The 13,986-nt window shown below is 46.6% G+C and overlaps 4 protein-coding genes across 4 annotated transcripts; 3 read left to right on the top strand and 1 right to left on the bottom strand.

Annotated features, from left to right (window-relative positions):
- Window positions 1–71: 71 nt before the first annotated feature.
- LHYA1_G003525 (NAD(P)H-dependent FMN reductase) lies at window positions 72–1,016 on the bottom strand (the record flags this gene model as incomplete). The annotated part of the gene is made up of 2 exons (XM_031148494.1): window positions 72–109; window positions 374–1,016. 2 exons carry the CDS (start codon window positions 1,014–1,016, stop codon window positions 72–74), a joined length of 681 nt encoding a protein of 226 aa, XP_031006724.1.
- A 1,363-nt stretch (window positions 1,017–2,379) lies between these two features.
- On the top strand, window positions 2,380–3,905 carry LHYA1_G003524 (uncharacterized protein; the record flags this gene model as incomplete). The annotated part of the gene is made up of 4 exons (XM_031148493.1): window positions 2,380–2,436; window positions 2,503–3,069; window positions 3,125–3,259; window positions 3,312–3,905. Coding segments are annotated over 4 exons (1,353 nt in total), but the record flags the coding sequence as incomplete, so codon positions are not given.
- A 1,198-nt stretch (window positions 3,906–5,103) lies between these two features.
- Window positions 5,104–8,254, top strand: Klc (Kinesin light chain; the record flags this gene model as incomplete). Its single annotated transcript, XM_031148492.1, has 2 exons — window positions 5,104–6,106; window positions 6,306–8,254. The coding sequence occupies 2 exons, from the start codon at window positions 5,104–5,106 to the stop codon at window positions 8,252–8,254; spliced, it is 2,952 nt and encodes a 983-aa protein (XP_031006748.1).
- A 725-nt stretch (window positions 8,255–8,979) lies between these two features.
- Window positions 8,980–10,778, top strand: pfh1_0 (ATP-dependent DNA helicase; the record flags this gene model as incomplete). The annotated part of the gene is made up of 3 exons (XM_031148491.1): window positions 8,980–9,072; window positions 9,318–10,015; window positions 10,124–10,778. The coding sequence occupies 3 exons, from the start codon at window positions 8,980–8,982 to the stop codon at window positions 10,776–10,778; spliced, it is 1,446 nt and encodes a 481-aa protein (XP_031006778.1).
- Window positions 10,779–13,986: the final 3,208 nt, after the last annotated feature.

Here is a 13,986-nt window from a genome sequence, read left to right as displayed (position 1 = left end):
TAAGTCAAAACAAAACGCTTTAAATTTCCAAAAACATAACGAGTAAACCGATTGTATTGCTTTTACTCCTTTCAGACATCGGTTGGACTGGATTTCGTAACGAGGGTGCCTACAATTGGAAATGTTTCTGTACACTCACAATGTACCGGTCTTAACGTGCTACCATGAAGGTCAACCGTATGAATGAGCAGCAATACGCCATTCATAATTCCTATGAACTAATCTATACCTATATCCCGTCTACCTTTCTTCTGTAATTAATCAGAAACCTTTGCAGCTTCAAAAACTCTGCCTCCTAGACCCCTTTCGGAATTGAGACTGCACGTAATCAAACGGCAAAATCTGTTTGACATATGCCTCTCGAATTATTGACCATTATCGCCCTCTTTTGCCACTCTCCCCGCCTCCACCTCCACAAGCATCCCCAACAATTCCTCCCCCACCCTCCGAATCCCCTCCCTCTCCCCATCCCAAATACCCTCATTAAGCCCAAATTCCTCCCCCCTCATCGCAGCAACAACCGCATCATGCCCCGGAAATGTCAACGCCGGCATATTTTCCAACACCTTCATCTTCAGCGCCTGAAGCACCTGCTTCAACTGCTCCGCGGCCTTCCCACCCCCATGCCCTCCATAACTAACAACCATAGCCGGCTTGCCGCTCCACTCGTGAAACAGATAATCGAGCGCATTTTTCAGGACCGCGGGATAACCCCAGTTGTACTGCGGGAGCACGAAGATGAAAGCTTGATGTTTGCTGATTTCCGCAGACCAAGCGCGGGTGTGTGGTTGAGTGTACGCGGAGGCGTCTTTGGTGTGCGCGGGTATTGATGACTCGTTGAACATGGGGAGGTTCCAGGTGGAGAGGTCGATGGTTGAGAGGGTGGCGGTGTTTGAGGTGAGGGGTAGGAGGGTTTGAAGAGCGGAGGCTACGAAGGAGGCGATTTGGGGGCAGACGCGGGGTTGGCGGGTTGAGCAGATGATTACTGCTATTGAGGGAATCTTGGTTGATGGCATGGTGAGTTTGAGTTGTTGGATATGTGAGGAAGCGTTGATGCTGGGGTGAGTATAAGAACCTGTGATAAGAGTGACGAGAATCCGAGTGAGACGTGGTTAAAAAATGTATGACTTTAGGTGAATTCTAAACTTATTTTGTTTATTATATGGTTAAATCTTCGTAACGCGGATCCTTTAAGTTCACCACCTTGTTCATTCCATCCCCTTGAGGATTTAGCGGATTTAGCGACTCAAGTGAGAAGATGTTGCGCAACAGCCAATCAGAAGCGTGCATTAGAGCCAAAAGTCTAGGCCCCCGTAGATCTAAGTCGTTTGAAATACGAGTGTACCTTCGTACGAGGCTATTTCTTGAAAGAACGCGCGCACATTCGGAAACATCATATATATTGAGCTACAAGTCGTTAGTACTGCAAGTACCATGCCAATATCGATCCCGCGGACCGTGCGGACCGTGCGAACCGGAGCCGTGTATCAAGAAGTGTAACTGAAATAGTACTTCGGCCCAACCTTTCTTGATTTGCATCTCAAACCCGCGAAGATGAAAACCTTACGAAGTCTTCAATCCACGAAAATTTTCTCCTCTTGTTTTCCACACTCCAACTTACAATGAACCCCCCTTCCGGATATCTTAGCTTTGGGGTAATCGTCGAATACCGGTCCCGAGCTATCGTTACAAAGCTGTCGTCACCCATAAAACTAGAAACCAATCTTTGTTCATACACTGGTCGGGCCCGATACTCGAACTGCTATAATGAGACTGGAACTGGAGCTTCACAGTAATGCTAGCACACGTCCTTCATGAACTACACAATCTTCGAGCTCGTAGGAGAGTTCGAGTTCCGAATGAATTCGAGACAGAACACCCCCAACAGAATGAGGATCTTCCGATGTCCATGAGAATATATGCGGATATGGGCCAGGTCAAAGAAGTCGGGCTTCCGAAGTAGTCAAGCAATATGCCTTTCCGGGCAAAGAAGTCATGAAGTTGGTACGGTGTGTTGGATCATTTCCATGGGATGAAAGATTTACCGCCAAACGGTTGCGAGATCTCTTCAGATTCTGTCGAACCTGGGTCCATGAAATGGGACAGAAAACCTGTCCCCATTGATTCATATAGGATCTCCATTTCATAGACGAGGTATTGTAGGACGCGAAGTTTTGATTTGGTGGTTGAGCAGATGGGATGGAGCGTGGTCCAAAGTCAAGCCAGATTTTGGGATATCGGCCTGCGCCACAATCCTCAGCCACTCCATCTCACATGGCCAGAATAACCTCCTGTCGAAACGTGGGGCTGCTGAATCTTACATCAAACTTTCTCTACCACCTATGTACGGAGTACTGTGTGATGCTTTGAACATCCGATATGGTCGGCGTGCGGAAGAGCAATCGCTGTGACAATTGCCGGATACGAAAGAAAAAAGTATGTTTCCACCCATTTCCAGATATCCAAAGCATATGCTGAAAGTACGTGCGCCTCGATCTATAGTGTGACGAGAAGCGACCGTCATGCTCAGAATGTATCCGTTCAGGCTGGACCTGTCCTGGGTACAAAACCAACCTGCCCTGGAGATTCGTAGATGAAGCCCCACGACTAGCCTCCCAGTATGCGAGACGGAAATACATCTACGATAGCATTTCCTCAAACTTTGATGAAGATGAAGATCAAGATACAAACCTGAAAGGAGTCATGTCCTGGAAGCGAGAGCAAATCAAATCTTCAATCCCTAGATATCACGAGATCAACCCCCTCGGACCAGCTTTCATATATTGCCTGGACAGCAAAGTAAACGGATCCTTGGTCTCTCTTCGGATTTCCGGCTCGTGTTTTGATTTCGTGCCCGCTCGATTGGGGCATAACGTTGCGCTCGATGATGCGGTATCTTGTATCTGCGCTATCTATTGCCGCAGACCCTCCATCTCCTATACTGCGGACCGGGAGATTTACCAGAGCTATGTCAAGGCTTTATCGTCTTTGCGCGGGTGTCTGAGTGATGCTTCTCTGCGGATGGAGGCGGAGACACTTTGCGCGTCGATTTTGCTGCAGATGTGTGAGGTGCGTACAGTATCTTTCCATGGCCGGATAAGGGGCTCTGGTTGACCGGAACTAGCTGGTTGTTAGTACGGGTAGAGGCGATTGGGGAAGTCTGGCGCGTGGAACAGCGGTGCTGCTTTCCTCGAGGGGTGTGCAGCGGTATTCAAGTGAGTTCGAGCTTGCGATGCTTGAGTGCCAGCTACCGCATGTCGTACGTCTCCTTTGCCAAACATTGCTCTGGTGGTTACTGAGAATGGAAATAGTTCGGGCAATCCTTGAAGCTGAAAGAGCATTGTTTTTTGAGTTCCCCGGAATGGCAGATGTTGCTACAGCAGGGTCCAGTCTGGCCATATCATACGACGCAAGCTTCTTCACTGAGCTTGCGCACTCGCCTCATAACCACCATGTCGGAGATGCCGAGCTTAGTTTCCTATCATTCCAAAGCCGGCGGGGATGAGATGTACCATGAGTCAGGGAAAGAGGGAACTGATTTGCTGATTGAGAAAGCAAGAAGGATGCTCAAGGGTATAAAGAGCTGGCTGACACTTGAAGCTGAGCCCCTATTCCTTTTCTCTTCTTCATCTTCTCTTGAACCGCAAGGGTATATCAATTACCCAGATCTCCTCGTTGGCATCGTAGATTGCGTGGCGAACACAGCACTTGTCACCATCGATCGGATCCTGCGCTCTCTATATAACACAAAGGTGGCATCTAATGTTCTTACGGGTGAGAACTTTGAACTGGGCGTAGAGTTTGATGAGCCGGAGGTCGTGGAAGGTTGGCGTCGACGTGCGGTGTCTGCTTTTGAGTATGTGAAGGGCGAGTCTGTGATTGCCGCGAAACCACTTGACTTTGGGGTAAGGCAAATTGAAGCGTTTGGATCTAATGACTAGCTGCAAACATCTGCATATAACCATTCTGGGGAATTTTCTGGATGCCAGAAGGTAGCGTACTCGGAAAGAGAGAAGCGTTTTTAGCTTTTGGAATGGGAAAGAGCTTGAGATCTTCAGTCCCAATAGTTGTAGCTTCGTCTCAAGTAAGCAACTATGGGGACAAGCCTGCTTCATTTAGTACTCTCTTATCCTGGTGCTATATAAGATATCCAATCCCAATTAAAATCATTTTCAGTTGCGAACCATTCGTCAATCTCGTTCACCTAGCGACACCATATTATGCTAACTCATGCACCCAGATACTCATTAATGTTATAGTTACGCCACGTATGCACGACTGAACGCATAGGATTAGCCAAGGCACTATCCTGACGTAGCTGAGCAAAGCTCCGATCGAGTTCGATAAGACTGTAGTTGAGGAGATAATGCATTGTTGCAGTACTATACTATACTGTAAAAGAGGCATGCATGAAAGACAGGGAGATGGCAGACAAGAGAATCTGGATCCCATTGGCAGAAGCGGGGATGTGGTGGGGTGGTTGACCGCTGCCTGGAGCAAGCCTAAGCCTCCAGCGCCTGGAGTCCCTAATTCGGCCCCTCACTCTAGCCCCCTATGCAAGGCCAGCGCAGCCATCGTGGAACGATAGGTTTATCATATGCACCTCATGAAAGCCTTGGGTGTCAGTGGGGCGTATTGCAAGGCTGAATCGGGCTAAGAAGCTTGTACTCAACTCCAAATCAGTTGGGGACTGAAACCCGGCGGCTGCGGCTGAATTCAAATTCGTGTCCTAAGTATGACAGCGCACCTATGATTTCTATGTTTCTCAAAACCCCTCGAGAGTGAGCCATCAAGTATCTGCGATCTTTGCTTTATAATCTATTTGATACTTCTTATTATTATTTGACCTTCCACGATATCATCTGCAAGGCTCGAGAGTACAGCCGCAGGGCCCCTTATCTTGAGACTTGGCAGAACCGCACCCCAATACGAATATTTTGACGCAATTGTGCTAGTCTGGCAAGCTTTTGTAAAGAAACCCCTAATTCCGGCAGCTCGAGACCCTGAAACATCAACCTCTAATACTACTTTCTGGCTTTGCAGCTTCTATTCCGACCCTCGACAGGTCGCAGGCTATCGGACTACAAAGCCTACTTCACCAGGATGGAGTCTGATTCTAGCCTCGATTTCGAAGATTATACTATCGCATGGATAGCCCCTCACGAAATTGAAGCACAGGCTGCCTGGTATATGTTGGATCGAAGGCATCAAGGAAATTTTGATACAAGCCGGGGGGATGACTATATATATACGGCAGGAGAGATCAACGGCCATAATGTGATTATTGCAACCTTTCCGGCCGGTCACGATTACGGAATTGGCTCTGCGGCAGCTCTTGCGAGTCAAGTGAAGAAGAGCTTTCCCAATCTTTGGTTTGGGCTCTTGGTTGGAGTTGCTGCTGGTCTCCCTGACCTTTCTCTCATTCCTCCGCGTGATATTCGCCTTGGAGACGTCCTCGTTGGCATTGGTGAAGGCGACAACGCAGGACTTGTGGGCTATGGTTTGGGTAAAGAAACGGCGACAGGGTTTGAACTCTTACGGCATGGGTTCCAGGCCAAGACAGAAACAGTTGTGAGATCCGCGATTGGCAATATCAAAACTTACTCTCCAATGAACGGCAATGTATTTCTTACATACTACGAAACCATGAAAGATCAAAGGCATAGCAGCGGGACTTTTGCTGACCCGGGTCAAGACAAGGATCAATTATGTCAGACTGACAATATAACACATCCCGAGCCTATACTGCGGACGTTACGACCTACATCCGAGCGAACAAGAGTTTGGTACGGTTCTATTGGGTCTGGCGATAGATTGATGAAGAATGCTCTGGAGAGGGATAAATTGAGAGACAAGTTCAATCTCATCGGCCTTGAGATGGAAGCAGCAGGAACTATAAACACAATCCCTGTTGGGGTGATACGAGGGGTGTGCGACTATGGAGATGCGCAGAAAAACAAGGAGTGGCAGCCATACGCAGCAGCAGTCGCTGCTGCATATGCGAAAGGAATTCTTTACAGGATCACACCGATGAAGAATCGAAAGAGACAGTCAAATCGACACCAGGCAAGTTCAGGCGCGGAGAAAGCCCCCGAGTCACAAATGGGTTAGTTTACCTAGTCCTAGTCATATGCAGTCGAACTTAGACTGAAGATCAACCTATACGTGGCATGTTTCATCTTCAAGGCTAGGTTCTTTAGGATTGATATGGGTGCTGTACTGTTTCTTTGTGAAAATATGAGATACTCAGGCTGTTACAAATTTGATATTATAATTTCTATGAATAATAACTAATACTAGATTAGTACCTTTAAAACCATTCCGGGTACTCCCTTTTGGTCGCAACAAAGATTTTGTTGGCCGCCAATCTCAGTTAGATCGGCTGATCAAGATCCTATATACTGAGGACACCCAGGAAGACTGTCAACGTGCAGCTCTAGTAGGCCTTGGTGGTGTTGGGAAGACTCAGATTGCTTTAGAATGCGCTTTCCAACTCCAGAAGATTCTTCCAATGCTTTCCGTATTTTGGGTCCGAGCTAGTAATATCACAAGTTTCGACAACGCATATCGTGATATTGGGCAGCAACTTATTCCTGGACTAGAGGATGATAAAGCTGACGCCAAAAGATTAGTCAAGACTAGATTGTCCCAGGAAAGCACCGGAAAGTGGCTTTTGATTATGGACAACGCGGATGACTTCGAAATATTCTACTCTGATACTGGGAACAGCGCAGCTGGAATGTTGTCTGATTATCTTCCTTTCAGTACACTTGGCGGAATTCTATTCACGACTCGGGATCGTGAGGCTGCTACTAGATACGCAGGCTCAAACGTCATTGATGTAGATGAGATGGACGGCACAGATTCAAGGGAGCTCCTTCAAAGAAGTCTTCAAAACAAGCAACTGATCGAGGACAAAGATAATACGACCAAATTGCTAAAATCGCTTGTCAATCTTCCACTTGCAATAATGCAAGCAGCCGCATACATGAACGCTAAAGTCAGTACTATCGCTCAATATCTTGGCATCTACGAAGAGAGCAATGATAATATCATTAAGTTGTTAAGCAAGGACTTCGAGGACATAAGGAGATATCCGGATGTGAAGAACCCAATTGCTACTACGTGGCTTATCTCCTTCGAGCAAATTAAAGTCCGAGATCCTTTAGCCGCGGATTATATGGCCTTCGTTTCTTGTATCAAAGAGCAACATATTCCTCAGGACTTATTGCCTCCAGCTTCTAAGTTCGAAAAGATAGAAGCACTTAGTACCTTGAAAGCTTTTGGGTTCATTAAAGAACGCATTGATGGAGTATCATATGATGTACATCGACTAGTTCATATGGCAATGCAAAATTGGTTGAAGCTCAAGAACGAATGGATCACTTGGAACCACAAGACCCTGAATCGGATTGAGAATATTTTCCCATCGCCCGAGCATCAGAACAGAACTATATGGTTGGTATATTTTCCTCATGCATATTATATTGTTACTACCTTTAATATGGGGCTCGATAGCACAAAGGTGGCAGAGAAGGCACTAAGGAGCTTGTTGTATAGATTAAAAAGGTGTTCGGATATCAGAGGCAGATACGCAGAGGCTGAGGCGATACACCGACAGACACTGCAGCTTAATGAGGCAGTACTTGGGAAGGAGCACCCGGAAACGCTTGGAAGCACAATGGACCTCGCATTATCACTTGACCACCAGGGCAAATATGCAGAGGCCGAAGCGATACATCGAGAGACGCTACAGCTCCAACAGGCAGTACTTGGGAAAGAGCACCCTGATACGCTTGGAAGCACAATGGGCCTCGCATTATCACTTGACCACCAGGGCAAACATGCAGAGGCCGAAGAGATACATCAACAGACGCTGCAGCTCCAAGAGGTAGTACTTGGGAAGGAGCACCCTGACACTTTTGGAAGCATGGATAACCGCGCATTATCACTTATCTACCAGGGTAACTATGCAGAGGCCGAAGCGATATATCGACAGGCGCTACAGCTCCATGTGGCAGTAATTGGGAAGGGGCACCCCGATACTTTTGGAAGCATGAATAACCTCGTATTATCGCCTGTCCACCAGGGCAAATACGCAGAGGCCAATATTATATATCAACAAACGGATCTCAAGTCCGACGGCCGACAAGACCAACTTGATATAACGACTCGCCAAAAGCGAATAGCAAAACACGATGAATTAGGCCCGGGTAGAAGTACCCGAATAAAACGAAACCAAGTAGAGTCCTAGAACTTTGCTAAGCTTATACTAGTTCCTAGAGCGTCTCAATCTACTTTTTCAAATTGTAGCTTCGTCTCAAGTAAGCAACTATGGGTACAAGCCTGCTTCATTTATGCTCAGGTAGATCACATGTTGATAAAGTAGCTAGATCCGATATGCGTGCCATGTATTCTGGTCATGAGCAATCAAGTGCACTTGGTACAGAAGGCATGAGGAAACAGTAACCTAGACTTTGCTCTGCTATTACCAATAGGGGTCACATCGAATATGTAAACCAGAAACTGAATCGAATCATTGTCAGTACCGAGACATATGATCTAAGACTCCAGTATCTATTTAGATGCAACTTCCTACCTACCGGTTTCCGAGCCGGAATTTTACTATACGAAGGCAAGTGACGTTCCTATGATTTGGAGTGTGCTCAATGTGATACAACTTCCCGGGCCGTTCGAGGTTTACCTGAGCATAATCCTATTATTTGTCCAGTCTCGTTCTGTGGTGTTGTGCTTTGAAAAATGAAATGTAATTAAGGAACACATTCTCACATTAATCCTGAAATGGTCCGTGCACAGACGCGTCTCCTTGACCGTTCATAAAAAGTTTACTTGGCAAGAAGGGCCGGAATATTAGCAGCCTACAACCCTCAACTGCAGCTCTAATACGATAGAATAAACCACTACTCTCCATCTCAAACAATATTTTCCCACTTCAATGCAGTAATCGGGAACGCCAAGATGAAAAAGAAGGGCAACAACGTGCAAGTCATTGCGCCGACGGGAATTGCGGCTTTGCCGTTGAGTGGGAAGACTACCTACTCGTTCGCTGGCGTAAGCAGACCTCGGACTTTCCTTGGGATGATATCAACGTTAACAATGAACAGTGGAATCCCGATTCTTTTCGGGAGGGTATAGTAGATCTACTCAAAGCGCAGGAAAGGCACGATCAAACGCATTGAAGATCTAGACGTTTTAGTCATCGAAGTTGGTATACTTTTCTAAGCGAGAAGTTGGGACGGGGCTCAAGAGCCACTATTCCTTCTTTTGAAAGCGCCATGCTGATGAGAGCCTTGTAGGAAATCTCAATGGTTGAGAACCAGTTCCTAGAGCGTCTCAATCTACTTTTTCAAAGCGTCATGGAAAATACGCTTCCTTTTGGTGGCAAGCAAGTCATATTTCTGGGCGACTTTCATCAGCGTAAGCTACCAAATATCCCGTATATCTTTTATCCTCGCATGTCTGTGGACCAAATTTGTCTCACGACTCCTGAACTATTTTTCTTTGCCCCTCAAACACTCCCAAAATACCAGCTAACTCCCGCTGCAGTTCCGCCGGTTGAATCTTTTGCTCACTGCTTGCAATGCAGAGCAGATATACCCGCCAATAGCAAGGAGCCAAACTGCACAACCAAGGGATGCAAGTTGCCGGAAGGAGCCGTGGGCCTCACCTGGAGCTCTAAATGGGCTTTCAAGGCAAACGTGTGGAAAGAACTGAAGCTACGCCATGTCAAGTTGGAAAAGATCCATCGGCAAAAGGATTTCCACTTCCAGGACGTCTTGAACAAAATTCGTAGCGGCACTGAACTCACAGATGAGGAATGGCACCATCTAGAACGCCCAAAGGAGCTCCCTCGGAATGCCTTTGCTATCCGCCTGATGTCGAAACTCTTCGAGGTAAAGAAATTCAACGAGCAGCAGTTGGCATTACTTCGATGCTCGCCCAAAGTATGGCGAGCAAAGGATGACTATATCAAACTCGCCAAGGATAAGGATGGGTAAACAATTCTACAGGCATTTTATACCCAGCTTTTTGCAATGTCTTGGGATTTCTAATTCCCCCCAACCCCACATTTTCATCGATCAAGCAATACTGACTCTTGCAGCTTCCACGACATAGGAGCATCGTACAAATGCAAGGAATACGCCGACTCCCTTCGAGATCACAGGTTCTTGGATGATCTAACTCTAAAAGTCGGAGCCCGCGTCGTGCTACTATACAACCTGTCGCCTACTCTCGTGAACGGCTCAGGCGTAATCATCGGATTCCAACCTGCAGAGCACGCACATGAACTCGAAAGAATCGACCCATCCGGAGAGCACCCGTCATTCAGAAAAGACTGCATGATCGCATACAAACAAACGAACAACGACATGCGGCCCCTCGTCCGCTTCGCCGACGGCACCATCCATCTCATTCCCGCAATTGCCTCTGCATCCCTACGCGGCGGTGCGCAAATCCACGAGCAATACGTTGTATGCAGGACGCAGATTCCCCTTACTCTCGCATGGGCACTGTCTATCCACAAAAGCCAAGGGATGACTCTGGAATACGTCGAGGTTTCCTCGCGCGATATCTTCGAGCCGGGCCAGCTTTATGTGGCGCTTTCGAGGGCCACGAATGCGGATGGGCTGAGGGTGACGGGGTTTCAGCGCACGCTGCTTCCTATGGATAAGGATGTGCTGGAGTTTTATACCAAGACGAAGTGGGAGAAATTTCAGGGGCCAAAGTTGAAGGGGAGGGGAGGGAAGAAATCTTGAAGTCTGGTGTTTGTATTTTGTGATTTGACATTTTGGAGTGGAGTCCAGAGATATATTTGGCCGGCTAGGTACCAGATTTTGATACCCCCAACGTGGCATTCAAGACTTGCGACATTGCTTTGGCTGTGGATAGATTCTTGGGACTCGTGTATAGATTACGGATGCTTTACAGCAGCATTCTTGGCTCTCTTTGTTGGATATACCCCCTCTCTTAGTCAAAAGGCCTAATAAATAAACATGAAAAACAGCTCACCTTACTCTCACCCACTTTTCATTAATTTCCCACGCTACCTAGCACATTATAAATTAACGTCATGTCGCTTTTCATGTCCATGGGAGGCTTCTTAAAAAGGCTCTTACGTTAGCAGGTCTGCTGCATGCCCATGGTATTAAAAGATGGGATGATAGCATGCCATTTGTTGTTGGAAGGAGTTGGGTCAATGAGCTGCCTCTCGCGCCCATCTTAAGGAGATGGCCGTGGAACACTGTGGGGGCCGAAACTAGTATTTAAGGATAAATTCATGTATATCGATATGTACTGAGCTAAAGAAAAAATGGAATACGAAAATAAAGTGCTTCATCTAATGCATGATCAAAAGAGATGCTGACGTAAGCAGCTGTCCTTTCGCTTGCGGATACAGTGGCACTTACCCGATACGGAAATTCCTCACGACATATACTCCTTTCTTTTGTTCTCTTCTTCTTGGTTGATTTCTCCCCTTTTTCAATCTGGAGTGTTTTTGTAATTGTAGGAACTGGATATTTGCATGTGTCTCTCTTGTCCTACCTTCTTAAAAAACTCCCTGGGGAAACAAGGAATCGAAGTACTTATTGATGTACATCACTCTCAATGGAGGGAGGCTTAAGGAGCTTTTCGAGAGTGTATATATGTGTCTCGTAAATAGCGTGTTTTCTGGGTACGGTGGGATAATGTCCTTTGCAAGATGGATGGTCTTAGACTCTTAGCTATGCCGTATTTCTTGAGAGTGTGCTTTTGCGGCGTATAGGATCGAGCTCATACTCGTTGGGTCTTCATAATGACCGTTGTCAACTTCGCTCCCTAAAGCTTTCACTTTTTTAATTTACCAGATTAGTAGAATTATCTATCAGTGGCACAAGAGTCATTTGGTTCAAGCATAAGGTACAAATGACAATTTATGCGTAAGTTGACTGCAATTTATCGGAAACCTAAATTACTGCTCCACCTCCATCCATATAATGTATACCTCTATGATCAAACCTCAGATATTGCTACCCACATTAACGCAACCAATGCCTCAGTAACATACTACGTGCGGCCATCTAAATTCATATCCTAAAGTCTTTCACCCGGCGATCCTTTCCCCCCTGGGACCATGCTATGCGAGGAGTCCGAAGAGAAGACATCCAACCATAAACGTAGCACCCATCGAAACCGATTTTCCGACAGACGCCTTTGCCTTAGTCGTCGAAGTTGCCATCGCAGCCGTCCCAACCACCTGGTTTGACCTCAGAGTTGCAGTATCCGTCGTAGTCTCAGTCACCATCTCAGTAGCCGTCTCCGTTACCTCTCCCCCTCCCATACTAGTAGTCGTAGCCGTAGCCGTAGCCATACCAGTCGAACTAGAATTGCCACTTCCACCAGAAACATAAATAGCGGTCGGTGTACAATGGAAATCAATCGCATTAATATCCACAGGCGGATTCAACGCCTGCAGCGCAGGACCTAAGCAGTTCGTCACGGCCTGCACCTCTGTCGTGTTGCAGAAAATGTAGCAGTCGCAGGAAAAGAAGGCATTGGTGGGCACGTGCGAGGCGCTGCAGCATGTGGTCCAGTCGGCAAGGATGTCGGGGTATTGGTTGGTTATGTGCTGGCGGAGGGCGCAGCCGTTGGATTGCCAGGATGGGCAGGCGAGGAGGGGGGTGGGTGCGCAGTAGGATCCCATTTTGCTTGGTGGTTTGTGGGTTGGGGTTCGTGAGGTGTTGAGATGGTGGGATGGCTTGGAAGAGTGTGTTATGGATCTGTGTTGTGGGATAGAAAGGTTTTGGACGGGTGTTGGGGTCACTTTCTTGGAAGGATGGAATGGACTCAAATGTCGCCTAGTCATTAGTAAGTCTGAGAACGACTGAAATGTGAATATATAGTACTAGTAGGGAAATGGCGTTTTTAGGAAAGGGTGCTAGAGCCTACCTATCTCGCCTTCTGTTACCAGTCCCACACGAAGTACCAGGTTATAGGGATCTCGATCACCAGTATAAAAGGTATAACATTTCTAAACTCACGAATGCAAATTTTATTATATCAAAACAGAATATCACATATAGCGTAGAACATTTCAAAAAGAGGGTTAGTGAATGATAAGTGTTATACAATGATCAAGTGGTACGGCATGTTAATCAATCATACGAGCCATCACCATTCATAGCCAGAAATCCCAGCCTATAAGTAGGATCCTTCTCTTCCCCGTTTCATTCATGATTCCTCAAATCTAACTCAAAAGCAAAACGCGCGCCTACGTTTCCCAACATAATACAGTACCAGTTCCTACATCAACCACGCTAGCGCTCTTCACAACTCAGCTCAACGCACTATCAGCATAACACTAACAACCATGGATCCCAACACCCGCAAACTTCCACCCCCAATAAAAAACCCCCACATCCAAGACGCCAGGCTCGTAAACCGCGTTACAACAAATGCGAGCCGCTATCACAGTGAACGGGCGTGGACGGGCCAAATGCTAGAACCGCGTAGGGTACCGGGACCTAGCACTCGGTTTCCGGCAACTTGGGGACCTGGTAAACGCTAGCTAGCTGTGGTTGGTAGATAGATACAATCAAATGCAATCCTTTTGAAGTAGAACTTTTCTTGTGCTGAGTGATATAGATGTTTGCAAGTTGAAAGCGGGTATCTGATTTTACTGTTCTTTCATTTATAAGCAGGTAGTCTACATAAGTCGGACGCCTCATTATGAGGATTAAGAAGTATAATAAAGGTCCTCGTGTATAACTTTAGGTTTCAAGTATATGCTGTATACAAGTGAAGCCTAGAAGAAGAATCAATCGCGTAGCTAATCAGGGGCAGCAAAGATCCAACATGAGATATGGATGGAACACGGTAATCGATTAATCTATGAAAACTCAAACAGACTCTAGTTTACTGTTTTTATCTAGCCTATGTGATTTAAGAGTCCAAAACACTTAATTAATGCCACAGACTCCCTTGTAT

Source organism: Lachnellula hyalina (assembly GCF_007821495.1).
Source record: "Lachnellula hyalina strain CBS 185.66 chromosome Unknown contig00039, whole genome shotgun sequence".
Classification (NCBI taxonomy): Eukaryota; Fungi; Ascomycota; class Leotiomycetes; order Helotiales; family Lachnaceae; genus Lachnellula; species Lachnellula hyalina.
This window is presented reverse-complemented; position numbering and strand designations above follow the sequence as displayed.